The 19,268-nt window shown below is 35.4% G+C and overlaps 1 protein-coding gene across 1 annotated transcript in view; it reads left to right on the top strand.

Annotated features, from left to right (window-relative positions):
• LOC122473300 (disintegrin and metalloproteinase domain-containing protein 5-like) overlaps positions 1 to 19,268 on the top strand; it is a 124,202-nt gene that overhangs the window by 36,138 nt on the left and 68,796 nt on the right. Inside the window, exons 8-10 of the mRNA XM_043563664.1 lie at positions 5,898 to 5,969; positions 6,151 to 6,314; positions 7,058 to 7,139. Coding sequence (XP_043419599.1) covers positions 5,898 to 5,969; positions 6,151 to 6,314; positions 7,058 to 7,139 — 318 coding nt within the window. The remainder of the gene's footprint in view (positions 1 to 5,897; positions 5,970 to 6,150; positions 6,315 to 7,057; positions 7,140 to 19,268) is intronic.

Raw genomic sequence — 19,268 nt, 5'->3', positions numbered from 1 at the left:
AGGAGAGAAGTAAAAGTATAAAGTTTAGGGATTTTATGAAAATCAAATTGTTATCAGTTTAAAATAGGATGTTAAAATTTTTACATACTTTATGTAAACTTCATGGTAACTGCAGGGGAAAAGCATGTAGTAGTTACACAAAAGAACATGACAAAGAGGTCAAAGCATACTGATACCAAAAGTTATCAAATTAGAAAAGAAGACAGGAGAATAATAAGCAAGGAACAGTGTATTTATAAAATAGCCAGACTGCCATTAATAAGAGGTCAGTAGTAAGTCCTTACCTATCAATAATTACCTTAAATGTAAGTAGATTAAATTCTCCAATCAAAAGACATAGAATGCCCCAATGGATTTAAAAAAAAAAAATCCAAGGATATTCTGCATACAAGTAACTTGCTTTAGCTTTAAACACATAGACCTACTGAAAAGATAGAAAAAGAAATTTGAAGTTAATGGTAACCCAAAACACAAGCAGGGTTATCAACATTATATCAGACAAAATAGAATTTAAACTAAAAATGGTAAAAATAGACAAAGAAGTTCATTATATAATAATAAAGGAGCCTATCTTCATTTTGTTAATGCATTGTTTTCTTAATTTTAATTGTCTCTATGTTCTTGTGGTTTACTAACTTCTTTAAGGTGATTACTCTAAATTCTCTTACAGTTTATAGGTCTCTATTTCATTGTGGTCAGTAATTTGAGCTCTATTAGTTTCCTTTGGTGGTGTCAAGTTTTCCTGATTTTTCATGATCCTTGATTCTTTATGTCAGTATCTGCCAATTTAAATAAGTGGTATTATTTTCTAGATTTTACAGGTTTGGTTTGGCAGAGATAGTAATTCACCATTCAGCTTAAATTGAACTCTGGGTGTGTCAGCTGGTATCATCCTTGGTCAGGTGGTGTTTGCTATCAATGTCAGTTTTGGGGTGAGACTACTGATTGAGCTCTGAGGTTGAGGGTAGGTGCTGCTGGATAGGAATACTGGCTTAGTTCCTTGACCAAGTGAGGCTGTAGGATAGGTTCTGCAGTTGCCTGGATTATCTACTCCTGAAATCTAAGACTTCAGGACTAGGTCCATACTCAGCAGTAGGCAGGGTTATGAATTACATTCTTGTCCTGGTGTGGCAGAAGAACAAGCCCCATGGCTTCCACAGCTAATGTTTGTGGACCCAAGTTAGGCAGCACTACACACTGAATTCTCTGGCCAGATGGGACTATTTGTTTTGCTCTGCAGATGTGGAAGGCCACAGACTATGTTTTCTGTTTAAGTGCTACTGTAAGCAGGGCTGTAGGATGCACTACGTAGCATTCTATGTGCTCTGGTATGTTCCTGGGTGGGTGGGATAAAGTTGTATTCCACAGTGTGCTGAGATATGAATTAGTTTCCATGCCTGGTACTATCCTCAATAGAGAACACGGTTCTGGCCTGTCTCATGCTTGGGAATCAAATTAAGCAGAACTATGTACTAAATCCCTGGCCTGACAGGCCACTATCCTACCTGTGCAAATGGGTAGGACTACCAGCTGGGCTTTCTGTTTGAGTGTTATAATTGGAGTTGCAAGATGGGATACACAGATTCCTCGAACTCTGATTAGGTTTCCTGCTCAGATGGGCTGGAGACTGTACTTGGCTTTGGGAAGGTCTATGAAGTAGTTTTCATGTCTGATTTTGGCTGCAGAACAGGCCCTCAAATAAATGCTCTTTCTTTGTGGATCAAATCAGACAGAATTGCATCCTAAGCTCCTTGGCCAATGAGGACAGGACCATCATCTTGGCTCTGTAGATGCAGAGGCACTTGATAGGCTCTCCGTTGAAGTGTCTCTGTAATTGAGGCTGCAGAGTGAGCTACCAAGATTTCTGGGAACTCTAGTTAGGTTTTATTGTTGGCAGGGTTGGATGGAAGCTGTACTCAGCAATGGGCAAGGCTACAGATTGGCTTCACTATCTGGGAATATTATGTATTCAACATTATATATTAAATATCATTAGATATGATATATAGATTAAATATATACAATATATTTAATATTATTGAATTAATGTTAAGTTTCTTGCACACAGGTGAAAATCCTTATTCTTAAGAACTACATGCTGAAGTGTTTGCAATTTAATATCAAATAGTCTAGCAAAATGAACAATGAATGCCCAGACCCACATCCATAGACACATATGATAAAAATATATATAAAGAAGTGTGTCAACATTAATAGTAGATTAATCTAGGTGAAGGATAAATGGGTAGTCTTTGAATTTTAAATTTTCTGTAGGTTCGAATTTTGTCACCATAAAAAGTAAGTGGTATTATCAAAATTAATGACTCCTTAGAATGACTGAATTTTATTGTATGTAAATTATACCTCAATAAAGTTGTCCTAAAAATTTTGGGGTAGAGTAACAACAAACAAACATTCATTTCAAGAAAATTATTTACACAGATTTTATCACTAAGTCAAAAAGAAAGAGAAATGCAGTATTTCCTCTAATGACTTGGTAGGGTATTGGGTTTCATCATTTACATAATCATATTCAGCAAATTCCTAGTGAGAATTTATATTAAGCATTTCAAAAAAAAGAGTTGAATCCTAATAAGTCTTAAAATTTTTTTATTGTCACCTCACAGGGGTTGAGGTCTTCTTATGTAGGTGAGTGCAGTTGATAAAAATGGAGAAACTTTTTTTTACAATATTTAAACATATCTGAATATACAATCTTGAATGTATAACTTCAAAATATTCTCAGATAATATAGAAAGAGTCAAAAGAAAATACCATGAGGACATGAATAATAAAAAGAAAATTATAGGTCAGCTTTATTGATTACAATATTGTGAGTGTGATAAATATCCCTTTTAAAGTACAGAGAATCTCAGGTTATGTGACATTTATGAGACAGCTTAAACAAAATGGAAGTGTTAGGTATAAAACTTTTTTAATGTTTTATTGTTTTAATTTTATTCATTTATTTTTGAGAGAGAGAGAGAGCAGGGAAGGGGCAGAGAGAGAAGGAGAGAGAGAGAGAATCCCAAGCAGGCTCCATGCTGCCAGTGCAGAGCTTGATGCAGGGCCCGATTCAATGAACTGTGAGATCCTGACCTGAGTTGAAATCAAGAGTCAAGGTGACTTAACTGACTGAGCCACCCAGGCACCCCATTTTTTAAATGCTTTTTGTAAGTATAAAACATCATTATTATTATTTATTATTTTTTATGTATAGAACATTTTTTAAAAGACCATCAAAAATATGCCAGGATTGGCAGTCAAAAGATAATGAAGATGGTATTACTAACAGATAAAGTAAAATTTAAGATACTTAAAGTAGAAGAATGAGGATATTTTATATTGAAAGCTATAATTCAAATTAAAGAGGAATTTCTTTTTTTTAATTTTTTTAATGTTTATTTACTTTTGAGAGAGAGAGACGGAGCACAAGTGGAGGAGGGGCAGAGAGAGAGACACACACACAGAATCCGAAGCAGGCTCCAGGCTCCAAGTTGTCAACATAGAGCCCATCATGGGGCTTGAACCCACAAACCATGAGATCATGACCTGAGCTGAAGTCAGATGCTTAACGAACTGAACCATCTAGGCACCCCTAACAAAGCATTTCTAATGATGAATACTTAGTTGACGAGTTATGAATAAACTATAAAAACAAAACCTCTGGAAATATTCAGAAGAAAGTAATAAATGTCAAAACTATAGTGGAACACATTAAGGCATTTTTCTTAGCCTCTAACAGATAGAAAAAAATTTTAACATACAAAGATCAAATTATTTATCAACCAGCTTTACTTAACACTAAACCTTTGTACCTTATGAGTGAATGACACATACATTCAATGGTAGTCATTTCTAGGTCACAGGGAAAACACCAGTAATTTTGTAAAACTAAAAGCTGATACGCCAAAACTCCATCATAATACACTAAAACAATAAGGAATAAAAAGAGATATAATAATAGAATGAAAAATTTTAAATACTACCATAAGTGACTTTTTCAAGGTGGAAACACAAAACTATATAGGGTGTTTAGAAATTAATGAGTTCCATACAATATTTAAAAATTTTGGAGCATATGTATCAGTCACGGCAAACTTGGTGGCACTATGATAAAAAAAATCCTAATGGCTAAACACAGTTTATTTTTTTTCATGCAACATCAGCTATGGGTCTGGGTGGCTCTTTGGGCAGCTGTCTTCCATGCGTTGGCTCAGCATTCCAGAATGTTTAGGTTTTTTGGCATTTCTACATTGATAGTTTTTTTCTCCCATTTTCTAAGTCAATAGAAGAACAGACCAGACAGACATGAGCCACAGTAGGGAAATACTTTCTCTCAGAAGTGACATTTATCACTTTTGTCCTCATTCCATTGTCCAAAGTGAACTGGCCTGCTTATATTTAAAAAGGAAGCATTCCTGGACGAGAAGAGAGCTGAATATTGGTTACGAGGGAGAATGGCTACCACAGAGAATTGTACCAAGACTTACGTTCTAAAACTGTAAAGCAAGAGGAATGTGAGGCAAGCAGACAATAGTTAATAAGTTGAACCACAGGAACATTAAAATAAATAAGTAAATCTAAGAGCTGGTTATTGAAAACAAAAATAAGTGGGTAGAAAGTGCTATTAAGCAAAAAGAAAAAAAAACATGGTTTAGAAACGATCAAGATGATATAACTATGGCCTTGGAGAAGAGTAAAACAAACAAATGCAAATTTGATGAATTCTCCAAAGGAGATACGAATTTAAGTCAAATTCATCATGTTGTACACCTTAAACTTACATAATGTTATATATAAGTTGTGTCACAAAAAATATGGAAAAAAAGAATTTTAATAGATTCAGTTGCCAGTGTTAGGTATAGATAGTTTTAAAGGAAAGTTTTTAAGTGTTTGGGAAAACATAGTTCATATACTACTACAATTTTAGGGTATATGAAAAACATACAACTTAATTTTAAGTAGTGCTATAATAATTACTAAGCAACATTCATTTGCTACATTATGATGAAGTGTGTACACACATAAAAACACATGAGCAACATGTCCATATTAAAGCAGTATTAATTTTAATAGCATATTAATAGAATGTAATGTTTTGATCAAGGAATATGATGGCTTAGTGTTAAGTAACATATTAATGAAATGCATTGCATCAATAGGTCAGAAGACAAAAGTAATTATCAATCATTATCAAAATGCTGCTGATAAAAATTCAACTCCATTTTTAATAAAAATTCTAGTAAATAGGGAGATATATAAATAGTTTTTTCTCAACATGATCTAGAATACTCATAAACTGAATACCACCTAATGATGAAATTTATGAAATTTTCCAATGAAAAATCCAGAGCAAAGCTCACAATGGTGATATCACCATTGTTGTTTAATATTGTCTTGGCATTTTTAGGCAGTTAGACATAGAAAGAGCTTATTGGTGATGAGAAAGAATATTTCCAAACACATTATCCAGAATCACTTTAAAAGTGAACCTCTCATTAAGGCTCTCCTACCCCTCCAAAAAAAGTATTTTCCCCCACTTCATGCTTATATGTTTTGGTTTGTGATTACATGTTATTATTTTAGAATAAGTACATTTTAAAATACCACATCAAAAACATATGATTAAATTTTCATAAATAATAAATAATGCCACAAGTTGAGTGCATTAAACATTAAAGTCATGTTATTAAATATTTTTATTTACTTATTATATACATTAAGTTATAAATTATTTTATTTAATTATATATTATATATATATTGATTTCCTAGATTTCAACTAGAATATAGTCCTGTGGCTACTTTTGAATATAGCACATTGTATAGGTGAAAGGTATGCGATATTTTCTTGATGGCATCCACTAGTTTTTAAAAATAATTTATCTTTTTCAGTTTGATTACATGGGCTCTGATATAAAGGTTGTAACACAGAAGATTATTCAGATAATTGGCTTTGTTAACACTGTAAGTTTTTATGTATTTTGTTTATATATTTTGTAAAAGTGTAGGTAATATGAATTGATGTGTATAATATTTTGTTGTACTGTTGAAGTTCCTATAATCAAAATACTGCATTAAATGTCATATGCATTTTTATGAAAGTTTAATATAATTTAATTAAAATTTATTATTATTATTTTTTTAGATACTTTCACAGTTAAAACTGACTGTTGTAATATCTTCCATAGAAATCTGGTCAAATAAAAACAAAATTTCTACTACAGGGAATCCTAATATTATATTATCTAGATTTTTAGAATGGAAATACAAACATGTCTCCCAACCTCATCAGACTGCATACTTATTTGCGTGAGTATAGTATTCCATTTTTGTATAGCATTAAACGAATAACCCAAAATGATTTCATATGTTAATTATGAAAATAAGCATTTAATGAATATATACTGTGTCCTATAAATTTGATAGACACCATGGGATGGGAAAAACATGTAAATTTAGAAGTCCTTGTTTTCAAGGAGCTAGTGTGAGGCAAGACTTAAAAACTTTTATCAACTGACATAAAATGACCTGATAAAAGTAAAATTACATGAAAATCCTGAAATAACTAAAGAAGGTTAATGATGAGTGATATAATTTCTTTGGCTTTCCTTGTTATACTACTTGCTCTCTCTACATTTTTGTCTCCATTTGTTTTTTAAATAACATCAATATATAGAATTTATACATGCTCTAGAATCTAATGCACAGAAAAATCTATGCATCTTTAATGGATAAGTGAATAAGGAGATCACAGAAAACTGAATGTACAGGAAACCAGAATAAAAACTATAAACGTTAGTGCAGTAGCCTTTTGCATAAGCTATTAGGCCTTATCCTTATTACACTTCTGGAAGTTTATTAAATTTACAATTTACAAAATATCTAAATATTCTTAACATTGACGATTTGAAAAACATATATTTAAATAGTTTAATTCAGAGTAGCATAGTGCTTAGGACATAGTAATTGTTTAATAATTGTTGCTATGAAAATGATTATCATTAATAATACCATTCTTAAATGCAATTCTGAGGAAAATTATTATTTTTTAGCTTCAAGAAACATCCTACTTTTATAGGAGCCACATTTCCTGGGAAAATATGTAATAAGAATTATGCTGTAGGAGTTGCTCTGGTATGTAATTATTTTCCAAATCCTCATATTTTCATGTTTTAAAATTTTCTAAATATTTTAAATGAATAAGTATATTAGTGTAATCATCCTTTAATAGTTTTTATATTGCTAAATTGGAGCATTAATACTAAACTATATAATTGCTTTTAAAAACACAACAACTTTAAACTGATCACAATGCCATATTATTTTTAAAAAACATATTTGACTAAGTAAAAATTTAATTGTTTTGAACAGTGGCATGCTTGTATCAATATTTATTATATAACCAATGTAATTTTAATGTTAATTATTAAACATATCAACTTCTTACAACATTAATAATTGGTGTAAATTCATGTGCTTTTTTATTACATGACTTTTTTTTATTTTAACGTAACTTTTATTGCATTCAATTCTTTATTATGTTTGGGATGAGCAGACTGTTGGAGGAGGAAATAGCCATCAAATGTTCATAACTATTGTTTTTTGGCAAAGTAAAAATGATCTCCTTCTACAGAATTATATTCCTTTTACAAGTTATATAAAAAATGGGGAAGGGAACTAAAAGTACTTCAGAAGTCTGCGCCAAGATTTTTTTTTTTTACTGATCCGTTTGCACAATTGGTTGTGTTTTAGTAGCAAGTAAAATGAAGCAAATTGCTATTGACAGATATTTAAAATCAGTTCTAGGGCGCCTGGGTGGCTCAGTCGGTTGAGCATCCGACTTCGACTCAGGTCACGATCTCACGGTCTGTGAGTTCCAGTCCCATGTCTGTGGGCTGTGCTGACAGCCCTGAGCCTAGAGCCTGGAGCGTGGAGCCTGCTTCAGATTCTCTCTCTCTCTCTCTCTCTCTCTCTCTCTCTCTCTCTCTCCGTCGGTCTCAAAAATAAATAAAACATTTAAAAATTAAAATCAGTTCTTCACTTGTTATTATTCCTATGAAATACATATTGATTGATTAGATAAATCCAATAACAGTTGTGGGGTTGTTACTATGGGTAGAGAACAATCATACATTTCATAAGGATTTGTGTTTATTCTTAGTGCCTCATTTTGGTTTTCTCTCCGTGAAAACTTGAGGAAAGACCATCAGAAATTGTCCAGGTCTTCATTGTTGTTGTTAATTCTCCTTTGAAAACAATGTTTCATTGCTGAAGACTAATTTTTAGATCGTGTGTGTGTGTGTGTGTGTGTGTGAAGCAAATAAAGCAGACGATAATTATTGAGTATAAGTGGTTAGTATGTATGTTTTTCTGAGGCATTCTTTAAGACTTTAGTTTTGATTGGAATTTTTATAATAGGAATTTGTAAATAAAAAGGTGAATACATGAGTTAAGCAAGAATGCTATTAAAATATCAGTATAACATTAAAATATAAATATAAAAATAAATTATTTCTGATTGTGCCAACAAAAAAGAGTTTGAAGATTAGATTTCAAAAAGATAGCTACCAATCATAATATTCCAGAAGTTTTTTTAAAATTAAAAATTACTTCCTTGAATATTGTGGCTTTATTAAATGTCTTGAAATCACGATAGTTTAAGTCCTCTGACTTTGTTCTTTGTCAGTACTACATTGTACATAACTTTGCATTCTCATATAGATTTTAAAACCAGCTTTTCTAGTTACACACACACACGCACTCGCACACACACACACAGGCTTAGATTTTGATTGGGATGGTGTATAATTTATGAATGAATTAGAGGAAATGACATATTATCAACATTGGATCTTCCCATCCACTAACATGGTTTATGTCTCCATTATTGATGTCCTTAAAAAATTCTCTGTAGAGATTTCATACATCTGCTAAATTTATTCATAGAGATTTTATATGTTCTGATGCTGTTGCAACTGGTATTGTTTAAATTTATCTTCCAATTTTTCACTGCTAGTGTATATATATGTGGTCTATTTATATATATTTTTTACATATGACCTTGATGAATTTATATAGGAGATCCATTATTTTTTCCAGCTTTAATGAAATATAATTTTGCATATATCATTGTTTAAGATGTACAGCATAATGATTTTTTATATGTCTATGTTGTGAAATGTTTTCCACAGTTAGGTTAGTGAACATATCCATCACATCTCACATAATTGCCTTGTGTGTGTGTGTGTGTGTGTGTGTGTGTGTGTGTGTGGTAAGAACCGTTAAGATCTACTCTATTGGCAACTTGCAAATGTACAATACAGTACTGTTAATTATAGTCACTATGCTGTACATTGCATCTTCAGAAACTAGAAGTTTGTACTATTTAACCATTGGCACTTATTCCTGCCCCTAGAAACCACCACTCTGTTCTCTATTTCTAGGATTTTGGTTGTGTTAGACTCCACATATGAGGAGATCATACAATATTTGTCTTTCTCTGTCTTATTTCACTTAACATAATGCTCTCAAGATTCATACATGTTGTCACAAATGGCAGGATTTCCTCCTTTTTTATGACTGAATATTATGTATATATGAATATATATCACAATTTATTTATCCATTCATCTATCAGTGGACACTTAGGTTGTTATCATGTCTTGACTATTGTGAATAGGGCTGCAGTGAACATGGGGTAAAAATGTCTCCTTGAGGCAAAGGGTTTTATTTTTTCCAGATATATACCCAGAAGTGGAATTTATGATTCATATGATAGACCTATTTTTACTTTTTTCAGGAATCTCCTCACTGTTTTCCATAGTGGTGGTACCCATGTACATCAGCAGTGTACAAGGGTTCCATTTTTTCCACCAGCATTTATTATCTATTTTCTTTTAGATAATAGTGATTCTATTAGGTGTGAGGTGATATCTCTTGTGGTTTTGATTTGTAATTCCTGGATGATTAGTGATGCTGACCATGTACCTTTTCACGTACCTGTTGGCCATTTGAATATCCTCTTTGGAGACATGTCTCTTCAGGTTCTTAGACCATTTCTTAATCAGATTATTTGGGTTTTGGTGGTGAGCTGTATGTGTTCCTAATATATTTTGAATATTAACCCCTTATCAAATCTATAGTTTGAAAATATTTTTCCCAATATCTAGGTTGCCTTTTCATTTTATTGATTGGTATTTTGCTGTGCAGAACCTTTTATGTTAAATAAGTACTACTTATTTTTGCTTTTGTGGTTTTGTGTTATATCCATAAAATCATTGTGTAGACCAATGTCAAGGATATTTTTCACTATGCTTTCTTATAGGAGTTTTATGATTTCACTTCTTACGTTTAAGTATTTAGTTCATTTTCAGGTAATTTTAGGAAGTAGTATGAGATAGAGATCCAGTTTTGTTATTTGCATGTGAATATCCAGTTTTCCCAACATAATTTACTGAGGAGACTATCTTTTCTCAAGTGAGTGTTCTCAGCTCCCTTGATAAATATTAGTTGACCATATACATGGAAGGGTTTATTTCTGGGCTATCTGTTCTGTTCCACTGGTCTTTGAGTCTGTTTTTATGGCACTAACACTTTTTGATTACTATAGGTTTACCATATAGTTTGAAAACAGTAAGTTTGATGCTTCCACCATTGCTCTTTTTTGAGGGAGAGCTTAAACAACCAATATTGTCACAATTCTGGATGCAAGAAAGTCTAACATCAAGGTGCTGGCAGATACAGTGTATGGTGAAAGCTGAATTCTTGATTCATAGACAACTTTTTCTTTTTGGTACTTATGTTTTTTTTGTTTCAGTTTTTATCTAATTCTAGTTGGCTAACATATAGTATAATATTTGTTTAGGAGTAGAATTTAGTGAACCATCACTTACAGATAACACCCAGTGCTCACCACAACAGATGACCTCCTTAATACCCACCACCCATTTAGCCCATTCCCTACCCATCTCCCTTCCAGCAACTCTGTTTTTTGTCCTTGGTTAAGACTCTCTTATGGTCTTTGTCTTGCTTTGACTGACTTATTTCGCTTAGCATAATACACTCTAGATCCATCCATGTCGTTGCAAATGGCAAATTTTCATTCTTTTTGATCACCGAGTAGTATTCCATTGTGTAAATATATACCATATCTTTGTTATCCATTCATCAGTTGATAGACATTTGTGCTCTTTTACTAATTTGGCTATTGTTGATAACGATGCTATAAACGTTGGGGTGCATGTGTCCTTGTGAATCACTATTTTTGTATCATTTGGGTAAATTCCTAGTAGTACAATTGCTGGGTCATAGGGTAGTTCTATTTTTAACTTTTTGAGAAACCTCCGTACTGTTCTCCAGAAGGACTGCACCAGTTTGCATTACCACCAACAGTGTAAGAGGGTTCCCCTTTTCCTACATCTTTGCCAACATTTGTTCTTTCTTGTATTGTTAATTTTAGATATTCTGACAGGTATGAGGTGGTATCTCATCATAGTTTTGATTTGTAATTCTGTGATGATGAATGATGTTGATCATCTTTTCATGTGTCTGGTAGTGTCTGTTAAGTCTTTCTTGGAAAAATGGCTATTCAGGTTTTCTGCCTATTTCTTAACTGGATTATTTGTTTTTTGCTTGTTGAATTTGATAAGTTCTTTATAGATTTTGGATACTAACCCCTTATCAGATGTGTCATTTACAAATATCTTCTCCCATTCCATGGATCGCCTTTTAGTTTTATTGATTATTTTCTTTGATATGCAGAAGATTTCTTTTTTTTTTTTTTATCTTGATGAGGTCCCAATAGTTCATTTTTGCTTTTGTTTCCCTTGCCTCTGGAGATGTATCTTACTACATACTAGAAGTTGTTAGAGCTGAGGTCAAAGAGGATGCTGCCTGTGTTTTCTTCTAGGATTTTGATGATTTCCTATCTCACATTTAGGTCTTTCATCCATTTTGAGTTTATTTTTGTGTATGGTGTAAGAAAGTGGTCCAGGTTCATTCTTCTGCATGTCGCTGTCCAGTTTTCCCAACACCATTTGTTGAAAACACTGTCTTTTTTCCATTGGATATTCTTGCCTGCTTTGTTGAAGATTAATTGACCATAGGGTTGTGGTTTCATTTCAGGGTTTTATTCTATTCCATGGATCTACATGTTTGTTTTTGTGCCAGTACCATACTGTCTTGATGAGTACAGCTTTGTGCTTGAAGTCAGGAGTTGTGATGCTCCAGCTTTGCTTTTCCTTTCCAAGATTGCTTTAGTTCTTTGGGGTCTTTTGTGATTTCGTACAAATTTTAGGTTTATTTTTTTTAGCTCTGTGAAAAATGCTATTGGTATTTTGATAGGGATTGCAATACATGTGTACATTGCCTTGGGTAGTATAGACATTTTAACAATATTTGTTCTTCCAATCCATGAGCATGGGATGTTTTATCATTTCTCTGTGCCATCTTCAGTTTCTTTCATCAGTGTTCTATATTCTTCAGAGGACAGATCTTTACCTCTTTGGTTAGGTTTATTCCTAGGTATCTTATGGTTTTTGGTGCAAGTATAAATGGGATTGATTCTTTGATTTCTTTCTTCTGTTTCATTAGTGGTGTATAGAAGTGCAACAGTTTTGGTATGTTGATTTTGTATCCTGTGATTTGGTTGAACTTATGTTTTGGTTCTAGACATTTTCTAGTGGAGTCTTTTGGGTTTTCTATATAGAGTATCATGTCATCTACAAATAGTGAAAGTTTGATTTCTTCCTTGCTGATTTTAATGCCTTTTATTTCTTTTTTTTGTCTGATTGCTGACTTCCAGTACTATGTTAGGTAACAGTGGTGAGAGTGGATATCAGGTTTGTTCCTGACCATAGAGGAAGAGTTCTCAGGTTTTCCCCATTGAGGATGATGTTAGCTGTGGGTTTTTTGTATATGGCTTTAATGATATTGAGGTATGTTCCCTGTATCCCTATTTTGTTGAGGGTTTTTATGAAGAATGGATGCTGCATTCTGTCAAATTCTTTTTTGAATCTATTGAAGGATCATATGGTTCTTATTCTTTCTTTATTAATGTGGTGTATCACGTTGGTTAATTTGGAAATATTGAACCACTCTTGCAGACTACAACTAAATCCCATTTGATTGTGGTGTGTAATTCTTTTAATGTACTGTTGGATATGATTTGCTATTATCTTGTTAGAAATTTTTGCATCCATATTAATTAGGGATATTGGCCCCATAATTTTCTATTTTAGTGGAGTCCTTGTCTGGTTTTGGATTGAAGGTAATTCTGGCTTTGGAGAATGAGTTTGGAAGTTTTCCCTCCATTTCCACGTTTTGGAACAGTTTGAGAAGATCAGATATTATTTCTTCTTTAATTTCTGGTATAAATCCTCCAGGAAGCCATCTGTCCCTGGACTTTTGTCTATTGGGAAATGTTTGGTTACTTATTCAGTCTTTGCTAGTTATGGATCTGTTCAAATTTTCTATTCTTCTTGTTTCAGTTTTGGTAGTTTATATGTTTCTATGGAAAATTCTTTCCATTTCTTCTAATTGCTCAATTTGTTGGCATATAATTTTTCATAATATTCTCATAATTAATTGTACTTCTGTGATGTTATCTCATTTGTGATTTTACTTATTTAGATCCTTTCTCTTTCTTTTTGGTAAGTCTGGCTAGGGGTTTATCAATATTATTAATTTTTTTTAAACAACCAGTTCCTAGCTTCATTGATCTTTTATACTTTTTAAAAATTCTATGTCATTTATTTCTTCTCTAGTTTATATTATTTCCCTTCTTTTGCTGGATTTAGGCTTTATTTGCTATTCCTTTTCTAGCTCCTTTAGGTGTAAGGTTAGGTTGTGTGCTTGAGACTTTTCCTTCTTCTTTAGAAAGCTCTGTATTGCTATATACTTCCCTCTTAGGACTGCTTTTGCTGTATCCTGAAAGTTTTGGACCGTTGTGTTTTCATTTTCATTGGTTTCCATGTATTTATTTATTCTTTAATTTCTTGGTTAACCCATTAAGTCTTTAGTAGGATGTTCTTTATCCTGCATTTATTTTTGGGCTTTCCAAATGTTTTCTTGTGGTTGACTTCCAAGTTTCATAGCATATTGGTTAGAAAATATGCATGTTATGACCTCAGTCTTTTTGTATTGTTGAGGCCTGATTTGTGACCCAGCATATGATCTCTTCTGGAGAATGTCCCATATGCACTAGAAAAAAATGTGTATTCTGCTCCTTTAGGATGATATATATGTGTTAAGTCCATCTGGTCCAGTGTGTCATTCAAAGCCATTGTTTCTTTTTTGATTTTCTGCTTAGATGATCTATCCATTGTTGTAGTGGGGTGTTAAGGTCCCCACTATTACTGTATTGATATCAGTGAGTTTTGTATTTGTTATTTATTACTTTTTTTAGAGAGAGAGAAAGTGTGAGTGGGGAGAGAGGCAGAGAGAGAGAGAGAGAGAGAGAGAGAGAGAATCTCACGCAAGCTCCATGTTTTCACAGATAGACCCCTTTATTATGATATAGTACCATTTTTCATCTCTTGTTCCAGTCTTTGTTTAAAATCTAGTTTGTCTGATATAAGTACAGCTACTCCTGCTTTCTTTTGATGTCTCATAGCTTGATAGATGGTTCTCCATCCCTTCCCATTCACTCTGCAGGTGTCTTAGGTCTAAAATGAGTCTCTTGTAGGCACCATATAGATGGGTTTCATTTTTTTAAATCTGTTCTGATACCATATGTCCTTTGATTGGAGCATTTAATCCATTTACATTCAGAGTGATTACTGGTAGATATGAACTCATATACTGTCCAGGGCCTTGCACTTCAGGAAGTGTTTCTGGTATATGCTATGTGCACTTTGCTGTTGTGTTTTCACTGCTCTTAACTACTGATCAGTCCTCTGAAGGGTTTTTCCTTGTCTGCAGCAGGTATTATTTGGACCTTGTCCACTGTGTGGTGACAAGTGTGCACCATTCACTGAAGTCCATCGGTGCTGATGGGCAGGGGTAGAAATTGTGTCAGCCAGCTCTATCATCTTGGAGAGGGGAGTTCATGCCCACCACTGTTCAGGAATTCCCCACAGAAGAGCAAATAACCTCCCCTCAATTGTCCCAGGCATCCTTCAGATCTTTTACTTCACCCTGTCTTTGTCTGAGCCATCTGCCCACCTAGTATAACAGTGCTCCTCTGTTTTATCTCTGGCACACGAGCTGTGTTTCAAAACTTCAAATTTTAGGGACCCACTGCAGCACAGATTTGTGCTGATCTTTTGGGGGAGGTCTTGCTGTGCTGTGGCTGGTGCCAGTTTGTCCCAGAAGACAAGTCGCGTGAATGTACAGGGGCTTGGAGTTTATGGTAAAGAACAGCACAAAGCCAGAGTTCAGGTTAGCTGCCCTCAGCGGGTGCCTCTGTTCCTATGCTAATGAATGGGGAAGCTCAATGGTGCCCACCAGCTCTATTGTCCCCAGAAAAGCAGTGCCATCTTTCCCAAATGCACTCTAAGAAGGGGCACTGTCCCTTCCAGTGGGACCCAGGGGATATTCAGACCACGCTATCTGCTCCAGGGCCTCTGTACCCCTTCTCCACTGGAGCACCTCTATACCCACCAGACTCCACCCTGTGATGGTGTGGACTTATAAAACTTAAGACTTTGGGCTATGCTGCTTGTAAAAACTTGCAATCATCAGTCCCTCTTGTTTTGCCCATCTGTGATTTGGGGGATGTGTTTTTATTGTGCAATGCCCTGCACCCTGTTTTTTATCTCTCTTTCCTCTCTCCTTGATCAGGGCTTCCTCCCCTCCACTGCATGGGTGATTATGGGTGATTCTTTTCTCCCCCCAGTCACATCTCTGAACCTCCTACCTTCCATGATGTGGCCTCTTTTCTCCCTCTAGTTGTGCAGTTTGTTCTCTCAGTCCTCAGATTGATTTCCTGGGTGTTCAGAATGATTTGGCATTTATCTAGCTGTGTTTGAGGGAAAAGGCAATTCTAGGGTCCCCCTACTATTCTCCCATCTTAGCTCCTGGTCTAGAAGGGGAATATGGGCATTTTAACAATATTAATTCTTCCAGTCATAGAATATCTTTCCACTTATTTGTGTCATCTTAAGTTTCTTTCATCAATATCTTATAGTTTCAATGTGCAGGTTTCTCATCTTCTCAGTTAAATTTATTCCTAGATATTGGGGCACGTGGGTGGCTCAGTCAGTTAACTGTCCGACTCCGACTCACATCATGACTCGTGGTTTGTGAGTTTGAGTCCCAGGTCACACTCTGTGCTGAAAGCCTGGAGTCTGGAGCCTGCTTCAGATTCTGTGTCTCCCTCTCTCTTTGCCCCTTCCTTGCTCATGCCCTCTCTCTCTCTCAAAAATAAAATGAACATTTAAAAAATTAAAAAAATTATTCCCAGCTATTTCATTCTTTTTAATGCAATTGTAAATGGGATTGTTTTCTTAACTTCTCTTTCTGATAGTTAGTTATTAGTGTATAGAAATGCTGCAGATTTCTATATATTGATTTTGTACACTGCAACTTTACTGAATTTATTAGTTCTAGCAGTTATTTTTTTTTGGTAGAGTTTTAAGGTTTTCTATATTTGCAAATAATCACTGTTTACTTCTTTCAATTGGATGCCTTTTTTTCCTTGCCTAATTTCTTTGGCTAGGACTTTCAATACTATGTTAAATAAAAGTAACAGTAATGGATTTCCTGTCTTGTTTGTGATCTTAGAGAAAAAGCTCTCAGTTTTTCACCTTTGAGTATGATAGCTGTGAGCTTGCCATATATGGCCTTTATTATGTTAAGGTACGTTCCCTCTAAACTCACTTTGATGAGCAATTTTAATCATAAATTGATGTTGAATTTTATCTTCTATTCATTGTCCTGTTTTTTCTTTTTAATCTTTCTCTTTTTTGTCTTCTATGGTTTTCATTGTACATTTCATAGGATTCCATTTCCTCTCCTCTCATCATATCATCAGTTATATTAAGAAACCTACTTAAGCATTTGTCCTAGAGTTTACATATACACTTGCAACTAACTTAATTTTAATGTAGTTTTAATTAACTAGACTAAGCTAACTGAACTAAAATAGCACTAATCTAGATGGGAAAAAAATTTAAGGTTACCTAGGATTTATTTTCATCAGATATTAAAAGACATACAGACATGTTAATGACTGTCATGGAAGAGGGGAAGATGGCAGCATAGGAGGACCCTGGGCTCACCCTTTCCTGCTGGTCACATAGATTCCACCTACATCTGCCTAAATAACCCAGAAAACCGCCAGAAGACTAGCAGAACGGATTCTCTGGAGCCAAGCACAGAGGAGAGGCCCATGGAAGAGGGTAGGAGGGCGGAGAGGTGGTGCTGGATACACGGACTGGAGGGAGGGAGCTGGGGCAGAGGGGCAGCCCGCCGGCCAAGCAGAGGTCCCAAGTCTGGCTTGCAAAAGTGGAGTGGCCGGACGGAGTGTGTTCGGACAGCAAGTGGGACTTAACATCTGGAAGGTTATAAGCTAACAGCTGTGCTCGGAGAGTGGGAGGATTGGAGGACAACGAGAGGGAGAGTTGTTGAGCCCTGGACGACAGAGCTCAGCTTGGCCAGGAGCAAAGGTGCTTGCCAGCGCCATCTCCCTCGCCCATCCCCCAGCTGAAACCACAAAGGGAACCAGTTCCTGTCAGAGAACTTGCTTGCACCCCGCAAACACCCAACGCTGTGCTTCTGCGGATCCATCCCTACTGCGGCTGGTCTGACTCCCTCCCGGTGCCACAGGGCTCCTCCTGAAGCAGATCACGAAAGATAAGCAAGCCGAACCTACCCCTCCCGCCCCAGTGCAACTTGCTGATCCACCCCAGCTAATACGCCAGATCCCCAGCACCACAAGCCTGGCAGTGTAAAAGTAGCACAGACGGGCCATGCCACTCAACAGTGAATCCCACCCCTAGGAGGGGGGAAGAAAAGGTACACACCAGTCTGACTGTGTCCCCAGTGGTAGACTGGGGGCAGACATCAGGTCTGACTGAGGCCCCACCCAACAATGCAAGTTATTCAAGACAGCACAGGGGAAGTGCCCTGCAGTTCTGCACCACTCCAGGGACTATCCAAAATGACAAAAGGGAAGAATTCCCCTCAAAAGAATCTCCAGGAAATAACGACAGCCAACGAACTGATCAAAAAGGATTTAAACACTATAACAGAAAGTGAATTTAGAATAATAGTCATAAAATTAATCGTTGGGCTTGAAAACAGTATAAAGGACAGCAGAGAATCTCTTGCTACAGAGATCAAGGGACTAAGGAACAGCCAGGAGGAGCTAAAAAATGCTATAAATGAGCTGCAAAATAAAATGGAGACAACCACAGCTCGGATTGAAGAGGCAGAGGAGAGAATAGGTGAACTAGAAGATAAAGTTATGGAAAAAGAGGAAGCTGAGAAAAAGAGAGATAAAAAAATCCAGGAGTATTAGGGGAAAATTAGAGAACTAAGTGATGCACTAAAGAGAAATAATCTACACATAATTGGTGTTACAGAGGAGGAAGAGAGAGGGAAAGGTGCTGAAGGGGTACTTGAAGAAATCATAGCTGAGAACTTCCCTGAACTGGGGAAGGAAAAAGGCATTGAAATCCAAGAGGCACAGAGAACTCCCTTCAGATGTAACTTGAATCAATCTTCTGCAAGACATATCATAGTGAAACTGGCAAAATACAGGGATAAAGAGAAAATTCTGAAAGCAGCTAGGGATAAACGTGCTCTAACATATAAAGGGAGACCGATAAGACTCGTGACGGATCTGTCTACTGAAACTTGGCAGGCCAGAAAGGAATGGCAGGAAATCTTCAATGTGATTAACAGAAAAAATATGCAGCTGAGAATCCTTTATCCAACAAGTCTGTCATTTAGAATAGAAGGAGAGATTAAGGTCTTCCCAAACAAACAAAAACTGAAGGAATTTGTCACCACTAAACCAGCCCTACAAGAGATCCTAAAGGGGATCCTGTGAGACAAAGTACCAGAGACATCGCTACAAGCATGAAACCTACGGACATCATAATGACTCTAAACCCATATCTTTCTATAATAAGACAATGTAAATGGACTAAATGTGCCAACAAAAAGACATAGGGTATCAGAATGGATAAAAAAACAAGACCCATCTATTTACTGTCTACAAGAGACTCATTTTAGACCTGAGGACACCTTCAGATTGAAAGTGAGGGGATGGAGAACTATTTATCATGCGACTGGAAGCCAAAAGAAAGCTGGAGTAGA

This window comes from Prionailurus bengalensis, chromosome B1 (assembly GCF_016509475.1).
Source record: "Prionailurus bengalensis isolate Pbe53 chromosome B1, Fcat_Pben_1.1_paternal_pri, whole genome shotgun sequence".
NCBI lineage: Eukaryota > Metazoa > Chordata > Mammalia > Carnivora > Felidae > Prionailurus > Prionailurus bengalensis.
The sequence above is the reverse complement of the archived record's forward strand: the minus strand, read 5'-3'. Positions and strand labels throughout refer to the sequence as shown.